The following is a 16,881-nucleotide window of genomic DNA, read 5'->3' as shown; positions in this document are numbered from 1 at the left end:
GAAATCAACCAGACGGGAAACCACATTGGTTGTCACTGCCTGCTGATAGTGGAAGCTATTTGAGTCTCTACCGAGATTTCAGAGGCTCTAATACCATCTTTAAATGGGAAAAAAAGCTGTTGTTGACTTAATTAAATAACAATATACAAGAGGTTATCCAAATATATGTTGTTAGCTATGTACAATATGTTAGATGACCAATCTGTAAGCTAATAAATATGTTATCTATGGTAAGTTAAGAATATTCCAAGGTATCCTATATAATATTTATAAGATTTTATTTCTCGAGTAAATGAATCTAGATGTGTATTGATCTAGACACGTATTCATTTGATATCCTATCACTTTCATATGTCATAATTAGTTGTACTTTCAAGTCTCGTCAATTCTTACCTCTTGCTATTTTCCCTCACTCCTGGTCCTTGTAATAAAGGTAATTTCCTTCTGAACTCTTGTATGTTTTTTCGTTCCTCTTTTAATCTTGTTAGGAGATCCCCTGCCTCAAATCCTCATATGACACAGGCAAAACTAACCAAAAGCATTAGGTGTCTTCGCCACCCAAATTGAGTCTTTCAGTCTATCTTCCTTCTTTCATCAGGTCTATTATCTCCTGTTACAAAAGGTTAAATTGCCAGTTTAGAGAGTTGGTGACTAAGTTATGCTGACTCGGGTGTGAATCCGAGGGTCGGATTTAGCAAAATTTAAAATTTAAGATTTTAGGGTGTGGATCCAGGCATGGATATGGATTCTGGATTCAGCTTTAGAAAAATCGAAGCTTTAAAATAGGGCTATAAAGATGGTCTAAATTTTGAAAGATGTTCTAGGTCGTCTTCCGGAAGACCCCAACTTCTTCTTTCAAGCTCTCTGATTCTTCCCCTTAAAAAAGAAAAAGAAAGTTATTCAAGGCCTTCCACCAACTCTCCTTACAGCTGCAACTGTCTATAAGAAGTCAGAACACAACCGGTCAAATTCTTAGTTTCTCTCTGTTTGGCCTAAAACATGAAGCAACAAATATTGAGCAAGAGGAAAAGCTAAAAAGGAGACCAAAGGATTCTATGTATGCCATTTCCCATTTCTATTTATCTTTTATTTTGAGAAATCAAAATCTCAATTTTCCCCCTCCAATGTGGGTTGATTGCATCTCACACGTATCCGCCACCCGCACCCTTCTCATGTTGACACGGGTGCGGCAACAAAATTGAAGAGTCCGTGCAACTTAGGTTGGTGAAGGTTTGCTCTGAAGGTGTCAACTTAAGCAGTTTTAGGAACTAATTGGTCTTGTAGCCTATCGATTAGATGTGCTTCCCTGCATGGATAATGGAACTGGCTCATAGATGGTTTAAGTATTGTTATTTCTTAAAAAAAAAGCTGACATAGTCATACACTATTCGTTGATAAATTTAGAGATATGTTGCAAGTACCATTGACCAAGCTGGTGGAAAGAGGGATAATGGGTTGCAAAGCCTCCGTGAAGAGTTCAATACTCAATATCTTAGAAATAGAAGTTACTTATAAACAAGTTTTGGGCACAAGGATGCAAGAGGTATCCTTGTTCCTAACTCCACTTACCTTAATGACAAAGAAATTGTGAAAAGATTGAACCTTTAAGCTTGATTGCCCAAACCCTAAGTTGTTTTTCTCCTCTTGTGTATTAGATGATGAGCTAATAATTTTGATAGGGTTAGAAAGTGTTTAGGGACTATTAATCTCGTGCAGTTATGTTTAGGGACGGTTATGTAGTGTCAAATGACTTGATTGTCCTCGAAATAACTCAAAAACGGAGTTTCTACACCACTTGGACATAAGCTTTTGTCACGACTCGATTTCTCAAGTTGTGATGGCGCCTACCTTATCCCCAGTAGGCAAGTCAAATCATAGCCTGGAATAATTGGTAACGGGCTAATAATAGGCAGAAATCAGAAAAGATGCATATAATGATAGCAATAGTAATAACGAGCAACAAACAGAAAGAAAATATATCTCATATACTAAAACGGGGGAAGGAAAAGGACCAAATACACAAAAGAATCCCTCCCAAGACTTGATAAGGTCGGTACTAGAGCCACTACTGAAATTTACCCAGAGTACTAGACAGAATCCAAAACATACCCAATATACACAAACAGTCTCGAGTACAAAAGACTAAACTAGAGTAGATAGAGGAGGATCAGCCTCAGACAACAGTAAACTCACCCTGCTCCGAATCAGTACTGGAAGGTAGGAATCACGTCAATGTCGGTTGCTACTACTCGGATATGCATCAGGGAAAAGATGCAGAAGCGTAGTATGAGTACCAAAGCAACGGGTACTCAGTAGGAATCATCATCTGACTGACTCAATACAGAAAAAGGGAAAAGATGCAGAAGCGTAGTTTGAGTACCAAAGCAACGGGTACTCAGTAGGCATCATCGTTCGACTGACTCAATACAAAAAATGTATAACTACAACGCAAGGATGTAATCTAAGTCCACAGTAAAAAGGGACAGAAAGGTAAACAACTGCCAAGCTACGCCAATGAGATAAAGGAATAAATGTAAGCGATACAGAAAATAAATAATGCAATAATTATAGGCAAATCAAACATAACCTAACTGGGCCCCCATAAGCCCGTTAGGCACACAACATAACCTAACTGGGCCCCCATAAGCCCCCTAGGCACACTGAAGAAGACAATTAACCCAACCGTACCTCATAAGCCGGTGGGAAGCACAAGTAGCAATTAAAGAAAATAAACGTAAATAATTTGTAACTGAGCTAATCTCAAGAAATCATGATAGTTGTCCAGATGTGCACCAGACTTAAACCGGCACCAATGGATAGTAACGAGAGGTTTGAAAATCATTCTCGAGGAGGTTGATAAGGAGTCGCAATCAAAATAAGGTCACTTTTTCTGGTGGCAGCTACTCCAACCAATTCAGTCAAGTCCAAGTCTTTTGGCTCCGTTCCAGTAGGGAGTTTCCAGTCAAAATGATATAGCATTTGAGCCAATGGCAAATAAACATTAGCTAAACCAAATGAAATACCAGGACAAATCCTTCTCCCCCCGCCAAAGGGAAGATATTCAAAATTGTTGCCAACAAAGTCCATAGACAACTGCTTAAATCTCTCTGGCTTAAAGCTTTCTGCGTCATCCCAATATTTTGAATCTCTTCCCAACGCCCAAACATTTACCATGACTTTGGTCTTCACGGGAATAGTGTAGCCGTTTATTATTGTCTCTTCCCTACATTCTCTTGGGACCAAAAGTGGAACGGGTGGATGGAGTCTTAGAGTTTCTTTAATGACTAGCTTTAAGTATTTCAGCTCCTCCACATCATTTTCATCAAACGTTGCTTTATCTCTAAAGGCTTCTCGCACTTCTGCTTGAGCTTTAGCTAATATACTTGGATTTTTCATCATTTGCACCATAGCCCACACAAGTGTTGATGATGAAGTCTCAGTTCCAGCAGCAAACATGTCCTGCATTTATGACCAAGGTACAAAACTAATTAGGTATAGTGGCTATTGCGTGTGTTATTTGCCATGTTTAACTTTTTCTTTCAAGTGGCTTGTGTACAGAAAACTTGTACCAAACTCTTTGTTCTGCATGAAAAGGAACTTTTAAGTTTTCAAGTTTCCTAATTTTTCGTTTCTAAAATAACATAACTTATTTGTGGTGATTGTGCACATACTTACAAAAATGTATAATATGTACTACTTACAAAAACAATAGCTTTTATGTTGTCGTTCGTGATAGGAAATTGAAGGCCTCCAGCATTCATAAGTCTTAGAAGGACATCAATAAGATCTTCACCTCCTAATGCACCATTAGTTTTCCCAATTGCAATGTTCTTCTTGTGCTCATTGATGACATCCTCAACAATTTCATCTACCTTAAGGTGGGCATTCATAATTTTACCCTTCATTCCACTAAGCACATGTAGGAACTTCATTGATGGGAAGATGTCAGCCACATCAAATCCTCCTGCTAAGCCTATCACTTCTTTGATTAGTTGTATAAATTTGTCCTGCTCCTTGAACACTTGCCCAAATGCGGATCTACATGTCATGGAACTTGTGAACAAAAAGAGCCTTTCAGTAAAATTAACCGGCTCACCGGAAGATGACCGGACAAAATTAACAAGGCGAAGAACTTCATCGCGCCTAATCGAGCTGAATGTCCGGACATTCTTGGCACTCAACACTTCCACGACACAAATTTTACGCATTTGTCTCCAATAATCACCATAGGGGCAAAAGGCAATGTCAGACCTATTGTAACAGACAATCTCCGGCGCCAAAAGTTTAGGCCTAGATGCAAAAGCGATGTCATGAGTTTTTAGTACTTCTTTTGCCATATCAGGAGAAGTAACAACAACAGCAGAAACTTCACCAAGCTGAAGGTGCATTAGTGGTCCATATTTTTTGGCTAAATCTCTAAGGACATGGTGTGGAAGCCCACGAGCCATATGAAGCATGCTTCCTAGTAAAGGAATTTTCCATGGACCTGGAGGCAATTTTTTGGATTGACTATTGGAGTTCTTCCATTTCCTAAGCAAAAAGAGGAAAGATAGAAAAAGGAAGATGGAAGCCAAGTTGAAGAATTGCATTTTGGGAGTGTTTGGTGATTCTTCAAAGTTCTGTTTCATATGCTCTTTATAGGCTTCAGGTTTGGCAAGAAATTAAATTATACCAAGGTAGAGAGATTTTTTCACTTTTGTTTACTATCGTATATCGTATGTGGAAGTCAAAACAATTCAGCTCACTCAAAAAGCCATCTATGTAAACAAATGTTACTGTATTTTGTTGGAACAACTATTTAAATACCAAAATCTGGATATTTTTATAGCCGTGCCATGCCCATAAAGATTCTTCAAGTAGTAAGGTGGCTGCTGGAAAATTGATTGTATAGGCAAGAAAAGAAAAATGTGTAGTTGCCACGTTGGAATTCAATTGGTCCTACGTTGTAGCAATTTTGATTTATGTGCAACATTATATCGGATGGGACACTTGTAAGATTCCTTGCTAAGTTAGAATATATATATATACGCACATGTAATTGCTTCTATTTTCTTAAGGATTTAATTTAAACAAATTGATAATCCGTAGTGTAATGCAGTTGTTTTTTTTTTACAAGCAATACCAATATTTAACAAATCAATCAGATAAATATATAAATTAAAGAAAAACTTAAGCCAACCAATCAATACTAAAGTGGGAAACTCCTATCTTTAAAGTTAAATCATCATTTTGCCCCTTAATCAAATAAAAATCTGATTAAATACTGCTCTCTCCGTTCAACAAAAATGACCTATTTTTTTTTTTTAATTCGTTTCAAAAAGACTTACATTTTTTTTTTGACAATATTTTAATTTCAATTTTTCACGTGGCATGTTTAATACCACAAGATTGAAAGACATTTTGATACATCTGACATAACTTTAATTTAGGACCCCAAAATCCAAAAAGAATATTATTTTCTTAAACTCCATATTAAATTAAATTAGGTTATTCTTTTAAAAATAGAGGGAGTAATATTTTAATTCCATGATGACATAATTTGAAGGCTAAAGTTTGCACTTTAATTCTTTAGTTATAACATCATCATTTAGGAAAAAGCAAATACATTGCATTACCTCCGATAAATGGTAATTCTTGATGTTATTATGCATTTTAATATTAAAATTAAAATTTTAATTTGCATGATAATTTTTGGACATGTAATGACCCTTCGGTCATTTTTTATATTTTTACTTATCTTCATCGTTTGAGATCCTCGTATTTGAAGAACACACTCCCAAACCCCAAGATCCACCCTTTAGCAAGGATAAGATGTACACAAACCTTATCAATCTAAGAAACTAGCAACATACAAGCTCAACTATGAACAAAAAACATACTTGTTTGGACAAAGGACCGAATTTCTCAGCTCATCACATACAAGATCTCCGGTAGCAATATGAGGAACACCCAAAAGGGTCGATAGAAGACTAGCATAGGTACCTTTTGCCAACACCAGGACAACCCAAAAAGGATTATTGGACAGTTTTGCCTATCCCACACTTATCCAGAAAAGCCTTTGAAATCGAATATCAAACTACGCCGGGACGTGCCTCCGACCATGACAAAGAAAATTAACAATATCCAAGGTATGAAAAGGAACCTAATGAAATGATAGAGCTTTCCGGATGATGGAGGCTCACCACTTCACGGCAACTCAACCGATATCTGCACCTCCTAATGCTGCACATGGTAACAGAAAAATCCTAGGACCCTACATCATAAACGATACAGCGTCAAGGGACGATCAGTGGGATAAGCATTGGCATGCTAATAATATTCCTGTGAATGACTCATACCAAATAATTGAGAGTTAATGAATTATGCTACTCTCTTTGTTTCTAAAAACTTGTCTTTCTTAATAAAAATAGATATTTTATAATATTTGTTATTTTAAAAAATTAAGACATAATTGATTATATTTTCGCATTTTACCTCCTAGCTGAGATTTCGTTGGATGCCCTTATATTCATACTGAGGATATTGAGCATTGAACTCCCTTTTGTCAAATAAAATTTCGTCCTTCTAGGTCGATTCTAATTATATGGCGTTGATGTATTTTTTTCATGTTCTTCTATGACATAACATATAAAAATTGATGAAATTTGAGTTGAGTTATATGGCGCATCGAAGGGTGTAAAATTAAAAAGCTTTAGCGATAGAATTACATAACGTATATTTTGGTGTAACCTTCTGAATTATTGATCCTTCAAAAATAACTTAGAAATTCTTGTTAACTTAATTTGTTGCTGAAGTCTAATGATACTATTAGATTGGTGTAATATCACGGCATATATATTGTGTAAAAATCATAATAGAATTGTGTGATATCATCGCATATATATTGTGTAAAAGCCAATTAGTCACGACTACTCATCTTTGTTATATGTTTAAATTAATAAATCTACCTGTACTTCACGCAGTCTAATAAATTAAACATAATATAAGTTTATAAGAATAAGTTTATAAAACATTTGCAAGCTTATATATAATTAATTCAGGTACCAATTCTTTATTTTTTGGTGGACAAAAACAACATACCTAAAAATAGCGCACATGAAGATTAATTCATAAAATTATTTTATGTAGCACTTATACTTCTGATTGAGAAAGAAACATTTCAAAAATTAGAAGTACAAATTTCATCTTAAAATTATTACTTACACAAAACACGTTTAAATTACTATAATTAGTTGCATAGAGAAGTATCAATTACCCCTGAAGTTGTATCGTTTTATTCATGGTACACCTGAACTTTGAGTCATCTTAAGTACCCCGAACTTGTTGTTTTAGTAAGTCGCGTGTTCTAGAGTAAATTCTTTGCTATAGTGATTCTCTCTCTCGGCACCGTCTAACCAACGTGTGTTGCCATGGGGAAGAGAGCTCTAATTCCATCAGCGAAGGCTCAAATGGCGAAGGAGGCAGCTATGAAGTCTCGAAGTAAAGCTAAGATCCATGAGAAAGCTTCAAATGGAGTAGCAATCAATGGAACATAATCAAATTTAGGGGAATTCATGGAGGATTCCTTGAGCCTAAATTCACAAGCAACTACTACAGCTAGTACTACAAAGATGCAGAGGAAATAAAGTACAGAGGTGGAAAAGGCACAAAAAGCTCAAACAAAGGAGAAGAAGCTTGAGGTACAAGTGCTTGTGCAGAAGCAGTGGTCTACAACTGTTGCTCCAGTACAATCAACATTAGGAAAGGGGACAAAATCATGTGCGAATGAGGTTGAAGAGAAGACAATGCAAAGTGAGACTGCGCACTCAATTTGGGATCGATTTGAGATCTCAAAAGTATGGAATGCTGGATTCAAGCTCGATTATGTATCTCCCATGAAGCAAGGTGAGAAAACCATTATCGATATTGATTTCGAGGATATTGAATCTGAATTCAATACTGGAAAAGTGTTGTTGTTTGTTATGTATTGGGAGCTCATCCCCAATTTGCGGTGATAAATGGCTTTATACGAAGAATTTGGGGAAAGTATGGGTTGAATAAAGTAGCAATGTTGAAGAACAAAGTAATGATAGTTCGTTTTGAGATAATTGAAGGGGAAAATGAGGTGTTACAAGGAGGTATTTACCATTTTGACAACAAACCGTTCATAGTGAAGGCATGGGTACCAGAAATGGAGTTTACTAGAGAAGAATTACAGTCAGTTCCTATATGGATACAGTTTCCTAGACTAGATTTTAAATACTGAAGTCCTACAGGGCTGAGTAAGCTGGAAAGTTTAATTGGCAGGCCTTTAATGGGTGACCAAAATACTGAGAATAAACAAGGTCTGAATTTTGCGCGTATTTTGGTGGAAGTCAATATGGATGCTAAACTTCCCAATCTAATTTTCTTTAGAAATGAAAAAGGAAATATTATTGACCAGAAAGGAGATATTATTAGATTAAGTGAAGTGCATTAAGGGGAAAGATGACAGAGTATTGGTGGAGGATGCTCTCATTAAGAAAAGATGTCAGTCATATTTTCATAAGCTTTTGAATGACGAGGGGGACAGAGGTGTTGTGTTAGGAGAGTTGGAGCACACCCAGGAGTGTCACGATTTCGGCTATTATCGGCGTTTTAAAGTAGAGGAGGTTAGTGAGGCTGTTCGCAAGATGCGAAAGGGCAGGGCGACGGGGCCCAACGAGATTCCGGTGGATTTTTGAAAGTTTTCTAGCGGGTCTGGGTTGAGGTGGTTGACCAACCTGTTTAACAACATTTTCAAGTCCACGAAGATGCCTGAGGTGTGGAGATGAAGCACGATGATTCCATTATATAAGAACAAGGGTGACATTCAGAGTTGCAACAACTATCGGAGTATTAAGTTGTTGAGTCACATGATAAAGATTTGGGAGAGGGTGGTGGAGCGAAGGTTGAGAAAGATCGTGTCTATTTCGGAGAATCAATTTGGATTTATGCCTGGTCGTTCGACGACTGAGGCAATTCACCTAGTGCAGAGACTGGTAGAGCAGAATAGAGAGAGGAAGAGGGATCTACACATGGTGTTTATTGACTTGGAAAAGGCATATGACAAGGTCCCTAGAGATGTTCTTTGGATATGCTTGGAGGCGAAGGGGGTTCCGGTGGCGTACATCAGAGCGATTAAGGATATGTATGAGGGGGTGAAGACTCGAGTAAGGATGGTGGGAGGAGATTCTGAGCATTTTCTAGTCTTGACAGGGTTGCATCAGGGATCAACTCTTAGTCTGTTTTTATTTGTCATGGTGATGGATGTGTTGACGCGGAGTATACAAGGCGAGGTGCCTTGGTGTATGCTTTTTGCGGATGATGTAGTTTTGATTGATGAGTCGCGGCAATGTGTTAATGATAACCTGGAGGTTTGGAGACAAACCCTGGAGTCTAAAGGTTTAAGATTGAGTAGTGCAAGTTCAGTGACTCGAGGCAAGATAAGGAGGTGGTGGTGAAGTTGGATTATCAGGCAGCTTGCAATAGGGATAGTTTTAAGTATCTTGGGTCTACGATTCAGGGGAATGGAGAGATAGATGAGGATGTCTCACATCGTATTGGGGCAGGTTGGATGAAATGGAGGCTCGCTTCGAAGATTTTATGCTATAAGAAGGTGCCTCCCAAGCTTAAAGGCAAATTCTATAGAGTTGCAGTACGGCCGACTATGTTGTATGGAATGGATTGTTGGCCAGTTAAGAATTCCCATATTCAAATGTTGAAGGTGGCAGAAATGAGGATATTGCGTTGGATGTGTGGTCTTACAAGAGCTGATAGGGTTAGGAATGAGATTATTTGGGAGAAGGTGGGCATGGTATCGGTGGAGAAAAAATGTGGGAAGTTAGGTTGAGATGGTTTTGTCATGTAATGAGGAGGGGCACGGACGCCCCAGTTTGTAGGTGTGAGAGACTAGTGTTAGATGGTTTTAAGCAGGGTAGGGATAGACTGAAGAAATACTGGAGAGAAGTGATTAGACATGACATGGAGCAGTTACAGCTCACTGAGGACATGACCCTGGATAGGAAGGTCTGGAGGAAAAACACTAAGTTAGAAGGATAAGGTGGGTGGATGAATCATAGTCCGTAGTTAGGAGGGTTTTGGTGTCTTTTGTTTGGTAATGTACATTATTTTGTGGATGTTGTATCTATGTTAGTTTTATCATGTCTCATTCTTTGGATGTTTTTGTATATTGTCCTGTGTCTTGAGCCGGGGGTCTATCGAAAACAGCCTCTCTACTTCTTTAGAGGTAGTGGTATGGACTGCGTACATTCTACCCTCCTCAGACCCCACTAGGTGGGAATATACTGGGTTTGTTGGTGTTGTTGTTGTTGTTGTTGTAGAAAGTAACGTATGATTGGAAGCCTACACTATGTGGTTATTATGGGAAACATATGCATGCAGAGCTCTCCTCTGCAGGAAGAAAAATCCTCAAGCAATGAAGTAGGGGAAGGAGGTGTTAAACAAGGAGCCTCTTATAACTCAACAAACGGTAACTGCAGGTACCTCTCAAGAAGTCTAGAAAAAGGAGGATAAACATGCTTCTCCAAAAACTATCAGGGATAGCATAGGCCCCCCAGAGCTAAGTGGATAGCCCCTCATTGAACTGTTCGTCCTCAACTAGTGCTTCAATATAAATCTGTGCAGGTGGAGAGAATTAATTCTTTCCAAGCGTTGCATAGAGGAGATGAGCAACAAAGCTTAATGTAGTGAAACAGTGTGAGAGGTGAGACCATATCCACTATGGGATATGTTTGAGTTATTATGTTGGAACGTTAGAGGGCTGCAATAAAGAAAATATCAATATCATGGGGTTAGTGGAAACAAAAGTAAAAAGTAATAAGATGGAAGAAGTTGTTAACAAAATGTTTGGAGGATGGGAATTTCTTACTAATATTGATGTCCATCCAAATGGAAGGATTTTATTAGCCTGGAGACTAGATTTCTACAAGGTGAATCTGATAGCTAGATCAGCCCAAATGTTGACTTGTAAAGTATTATATATGCCCCTGCAGATGGTATTTTGTATCTCTATAGTGTATGCACATAATACCAGAGATAAAAGGAGGTCATTGTGGTAAAAAATAGAGATGCACCAAAGAATTTGCACTATGCCTTGGCTTATCCTTGGTGACTTTAACTCTATATTGCATGCTGAGGATAGAATGGGGGGAATCCAGTTTCATTACATAAAGTCATTGATTTCAAAACTTTCTTGGAAACCTGTGAACTAATAGAAATGCCTCATCAAGGTCTAACCAACGTATGCTGCCATGGGGAAAAGAGCTCTAATTTCATCGGCGAAGGCTCAAATGGCGAAGGAGGCAGCTATGAAGTCTCGAAGTAAAGCTAAGATGCATGAGAAAGCTTCAAATTGAGTAGCAATCAATAGAACAAAATCAAATTTAGGGGAATTCATGGAGGATTCCTTGAGCCTAAATTCACAAACAACTATTACAGCTGGTACTACAAAGATGCAGAGGAAACAAAGTATAGAGGTGGAATAGGCACAAAAAGCTCAAACAAAGGAGAAGGAGCTTGAGGTGCAAGTGCTTGCGCAGAAGCAGTGGTTTACAATTGTTGATCCAGTACAATCAACATCAGGAAATGAGAGAAAATCATGGGTGGATGAGGTTGAACAGGAGGCAATGCAAAGTGAGACTGCACACTCAACTTGGGATCGATTTGAGATCTCAAAAGTCTGGAATGCTGGATCCAAGCTCGATTATGTAGCTCCTATGAAGCAAGGTGAGAAAACCATTATCGATATTGATTTTGAGGATATTGAATCTGAAATTCAATACTGGAAAACTGTTGTTGTTTGTAATGTATTGGGAGCTCATCCCCCATTTGCGGTGATAAATGGATTTATACGAAGAATTTAGGGAAAGTATGGGTTGAATAAAGTAGCAATGTTGAAGAACGGAGTAATAATAGTTCGTTTTGAGACAATTAAAGGGAAAAATGAGGTATTACAAAAAGGGATTTACCATTTTGACAACAAACCGTTCATAGTGAAGGCATGGGTACCAGAAATGGAGTTCACTAGAGAAGAATTATAGTTAGTTCCTATATGGATAAAGTTTCCTGGACTAGATTTTAAATACTGGAGCCCTGTAGGGCTGAGTAAGCTGGGAAGTTTCATTGGCAGGCCTTTAATGGCTGACCAAAATATTGAGAAGAAACAAGGTCTGAATTTTGTGCGTATTTTGGTGGAAGTCAATATGGATACTAAACTGTCCTATCTAATTTTCTTTAGAAATGAAAAAGGAAATATTATTGAGCAGAAAGTAACTTATGATTGGAATCCTATACCATGTGGTTATTGTGGGAAACATGGGCATGCAGAGCTCTCCTCTGCAGGAAGAAAAATTCTCAAAAAATGAAGCAGGGGAAGGAGGTGTTAAACAAGGAACCTCTTGTAACTCAACAAGCGGTAACTGCAGGTACCTCTCGAGAAGTGCAGAAGAAGGAGGATAAGCATGCTTCTCCAAAAACTATCAGGGATAGCATAGGTTCCCCCGCAGTTGAGTGGATAACCCCTCATAGAACTGTTAGTCCTTATCATAACCCTTTTTCATACTCCAAATGATTTATTTCAAATTCGAAAGGGTTTTTATTATCTAAAGTGACAAAATGAAAATTGTTTCAAAAAAAGATTATTTACATTTTTTCTTATTTTATTCAGAGTCGTCACTTGACACGATTTGGGTGTGCCAAGTCACCCTTGGATATCCTTTTTCAAAACGGTTTTGACTCTTTTAAAACTGGTTTGCGAACAGGGATTCCGACTAAGGAATTCTGTTAACCGAGGGGAAGGTGTTAGGCACCCCTCGATCCCGTGGTTCAATCACGGTTGCTTGGTGGAGCGTATCGGCTAGTTTGGTACTACGAATGTATAAACCACATAACATACAAAACAAGCAAACAAACGAATCACACAAAATTCAAAACAAAAATAATATTCATTCCAAGTTATACAGTCCAAAATAAATAAAAACTACGAAAGCAAGTTCTATCTAACCTACGCTAATCCTAACTACGCTCCTGTACTTTATCCGATGCCTCGGGCCTTGTTCTCGATCCACCTTCTCCAACATAGTACGTCGGAGAATTCCTCGGTGAATAAATATATACAGATACTTTGGGGCATTCCCGGGCCAAATAGTACAATTGATCCAAAAACGATATATCAAAACCATTCATCCCCCATTTCAACATTCAACACGTTCAATCAACACACCACTCCTAAATTTTGCCTACCCACACCTATAATGCCTATCCGTTTCCACATGTCATAATTCTTTCACATTCACATAATGTTTATGCTTATTCCGGATTAAACAAAAATAATAACAAACCTACGTTAATCTAATTCAACCCCTTTTTATTAAGTTCTCAATTCCACCCCTGCTAGCTTCGTTTTTATCAATCAACAATCAACGCAAGGTCAAATTTATTCCTCAAACCACCAAAACCAAATCACTAAGCATCACGATCATAACATCGACGTAACAAAATCCAACAAAATATAATCACATCACACATAATCAAAACTAATCCAACAAACCAAAATAAATAAAAGAGAGCAGATTAAGGAATGAACCTTCAGATATCGAATTTCATTGATAATATGAGTTAAGAAAACCAAATCCAAGAGCCCGAATAGCAAAACCTCAATAAGAAACGACGGCGATGAACTCCCTAGGCCCGATATCGACAACGAAACCCCACAATAGAGGAACCCAAAGACTCACTAAAATCCAACGGAAAATCAAATGCCGGCACAGTTCAAACTCTGATGAGTCACAGACGATTAGAATAGCCAGTCGTTGGCCGGATTACGTCTAGAATCGAAGAAAAACAGAGGGGGTTTGGCCGTTTTATATGAAAGATGAATGGGGGGGATGATTCCGGTGATGCTACTGCCGGAACAATGACTGAAATCAACCCCGCTTTCTCCTTCGTACGAATCTCGACCTCTCTCACTCTATCTTCCCTCCTATTCTTGAATCTCTCTCTCTTTGTTTCTTTTTAATCCCTCGCATCTCTCTCTCTCGATCTATATGTGTGTGATTTAGGGTGTGTTAATGGGTTTCTCTGTGGGTATGTGAGAGTGACGATAGAGAGTATTATCCTTCTTTTTTCCCTACCCTTTTCCCTGTGAGTGTAATGTATATATCTGGTCTCTAGGAGAAAAAAATTTGCTTGGGGGGGGGGGGGGAGGGGGGGGGGGGGGGGGGGAGTGGATAGTGAAATTTCCTAGGAGGGTCCTTTTTGGTTTATTTTTTTTTTGGACGAGAAAAAAAAAAGGGGGGTGACATGGGGTAAGGGTATGGGGTGGTGAGGGTGGTTAGGTGAGATGTGGGTTGTTGTTTTTTAATTAGAGGGGTAAGGGTTAGGTGTCCATTTTTGATTGGGTGGATTGTTGGAATATTAAAATGAGACAGTGTCTTAGGGATAAAAACAAAAAAAATACATAAATAAGTGAAAGGGGTGGTTATTCATTTATTTTTCTTGTGAGAAATTATAAAAAATGGTTAGACTGTGTGATAACGGAGTAAGAATTATTTTCGACAGGACGAACTTACGTGTCTACATCATGCCCCCTTTGAATGTAAACACCGAGTGTTTTCATACAAAGAAGTAGAAATGAGACAATTTTGTCCCGATCATTATTCGAGGAAAGAAACAAAAAGAAGAAGGGCAACTGAGTCTTGACGAACATCCTACTACCCAAGTTATGAGGGAATCAAGTGACAAGTATCTCGAAGGATTGGAAAGAGATGGACTATACTGAGTTGGAGAGTCGAGTGAGGTTCCATCGAGGTTCCGGTCTGCAGCTCTGTTATTACATCAAAATGAAAATTACAAGTTAAAACATAAATGAAATTACAAAAATCCTATCTATGTAGCTTTCCTTGACTCTTGACTCGCTACTTCATCACCCTATTCTTCAGGCGAGCTCCTGACTTGCCATTTTTGCCTTTTAATTTCATCACCATGTTCTTTAGGTGGGTTCCTTACTGTTAGTTTCATCAACTTCCCATTTTGTCACCCTATTCTTCAGGCGGGCTTCCTGAAACCACAATCAAAACTAGAATGAAGATTATCCCAAACAAAGATTATAATTAAGAAGAATTTGTTTATTCAAAAGTATGGTCCCATTTTCCTGGAGGGTTCTGAACATAAAGTAAATTTTCATTTTTCAGGAGGGTCTTGAATAGAAAGTAAAATCTCATTTTTCAGGAGGATCTTGAATAGAAAGTAAAGTCCCATTTTTCAGGAGGGTCCTGAACAGAAAGTAAAGTCCAATTTTTCAGGAGGGTCCTGAACGGAAAGTAAAGTCCCATTTACCAAGAGGGTCCTGAACATAAAGTAAAATCCCATTTTCCAGGAGGGTCTTGAACAGAAAGTAAAGTCCCATTTGCCAGGAGGGTCCTGAGCGTAAAGTAGAATCCCATTTTTCAGGAGGGTCCTGAACAGAAAGTAAAATCCCATTTTTCAGAAGGGTCCTGAACAGAAAGTAAAGTCCCATTTTCTAGGAGATCCTGAGCATAAAGTAGAATCTCATTTTTCAGGAGTGTAACACCCCGTATTCAAGTACGTGTATTGGCGTATTCAAGTACGTGTATTGGTCTTATTTATATGGAATTAATTTTTTATTTTATTTATACCGGAATTTGCCTGTCGATGGTTCCATACGAAGGTTATTGAATAAGCTTTCCAACGATATAAAGATTTCCAAAAATGGATAGGTTTCGAATATAATCGAGCACATTCAAAACTATAAAACGGTGGCTGGGATATTTGGAAATAGTAAATGCGCAGGAAATTTCCTGCAAACAAACTACTGAGGCCAGCCGAATTTTTGGATCAACTTCAAACGATCATAACTCCCTTAATATAATGAACTGGGAGAGATGCGACCTAAGAAAAGAAATATCTTTGAGTTTTCTTTCCAATGAAATTGGTTTCATCCAAATCCAACGTCTGAGTAAGGAGTTATACTCGTTTTACTTCAGCCTATCAAAATAGATTTTTAGGGTCAACTTCAAACGACCATAACTCTTTGTACAGAATGAACTGGGTGGCCTACTTTATATGAAATGAAATCCCTTTGAATTATCCTTCCAACGATACCAATTTCACCCAAATCCGATATCGGAGCAAAGAGTTATGGTCGATCTACTTTAGCTTATCAAAATAGTCCACCAAAGGACAAATTTGATATTATTTAAATTTTAAAGGCATTTTGGTCTTTTCCTATTATATTATGGACGGTAATATGTGCATATATACATGTATATGATTTCAAAAACTCATTTTCATCATCAATCATTGAGAAAGAACAAACCCTAGCCAAATTTGATCTTTAAATTACTTTTGATTCAACCGTAGAAATTCCAAAGTAATCCGATAACTGCGTTTTTCATCTCGAGAGCTTCGAACGACACCTATTATTTGTGCAAACAGGATTGCATAATCAAGAGGTGAATTCTAAGGTATGAATATTGTTTGCCTTTGTTCTTTTCCATATGTATATGTGTGGTAGAGGATTATATGTATTGGATGTTATTAAAAGGTGATGGAAATAGGGTTATGGACTATTTTGCATGGTTTGGTTGTATCGAATTGTGTAAGGTGGATATGGTAATTGAGTTATGGAAGGTGGATATGGTGATATACTATTGAATTGATGATTATTGATGTCTATGGCTCAATTTGATTTAACGGATTGGTTCGAAGGATAAATGAATCCAAACTTGATATTGGATGATGTTGTATGAATATGCATGGCATGTGAATGTAATTGGAGTATAAGAGGGTTAAGGTGACACCATAAAGGGTGTCACCTTAACCCTCTTATACTCCAATTACATT

At 37.9% G+C, this 16,881-nt stretch overlaps 1 protein-coding gene across 1 annotated transcript; it reads right to left on the bottom strand.

The window, feature by feature from the left end:
- Window positions 1-2,513: 2,513 nt before the first annotated feature.
- Window positions 2,514-4,778, bottom strand: LOC107868116 (premnaspirodiene oxygenase). The gene is made up of 2 exons (XM_016714711.2): window positions 3,702-4,778; window positions 2,514-3,459 (listed from the first exon to the last, which is right to left on the bottom strand). Exons 1-2 carry the CDS (start codon window positions 4,626-4,628, stop codon window positions 2,839-2,841), a joined length of 1,548 nt encoding a protein of 515 aa, XP_016570197.1. The 5' UTR covers window positions 4,629-4,778; the 3' UTR covers window positions 2,514-2,838.
- Between the last annotated feature and the right edge of the window lie 12,103 nt (window positions 4,779-16,881).

The sequence above is a fragment of the Capsicum annuum genome, chromosome 1 (genome assembly GCF_002878395.1).
Source record: "Capsicum annuum cultivar UCD-10X-F1 chromosome 1, UCD10Xv1.1, whole genome shotgun sequence".
Taxonomy (NCBI): Eukaryota; Viridiplantae; Streptophyta; class Magnoliopsida; order Solanales; family Solanaceae; genus Capsicum; species Capsicum annuum.
The sequence above is the reverse complement of the archived record's forward strand: the minus strand, read 5'-3'. Positions and strand labels throughout refer to the sequence as shown.

Coding starts and splice junctions, on each gene's coding strand:
- LOC107868116 (XM_016714711.2), bottom strand. CDS start 4,628: ATGAAACAGAACTTTGAAGAATCACCAAACACTCCCAAAATGCAATTC. Junction 3,460..3,701: donor ACATAAAAGCTATTGTTTTT/GTAAGTAGTACA, acceptor TCATAAATGCAG/GACATGTTTGCTGCTGGAAC.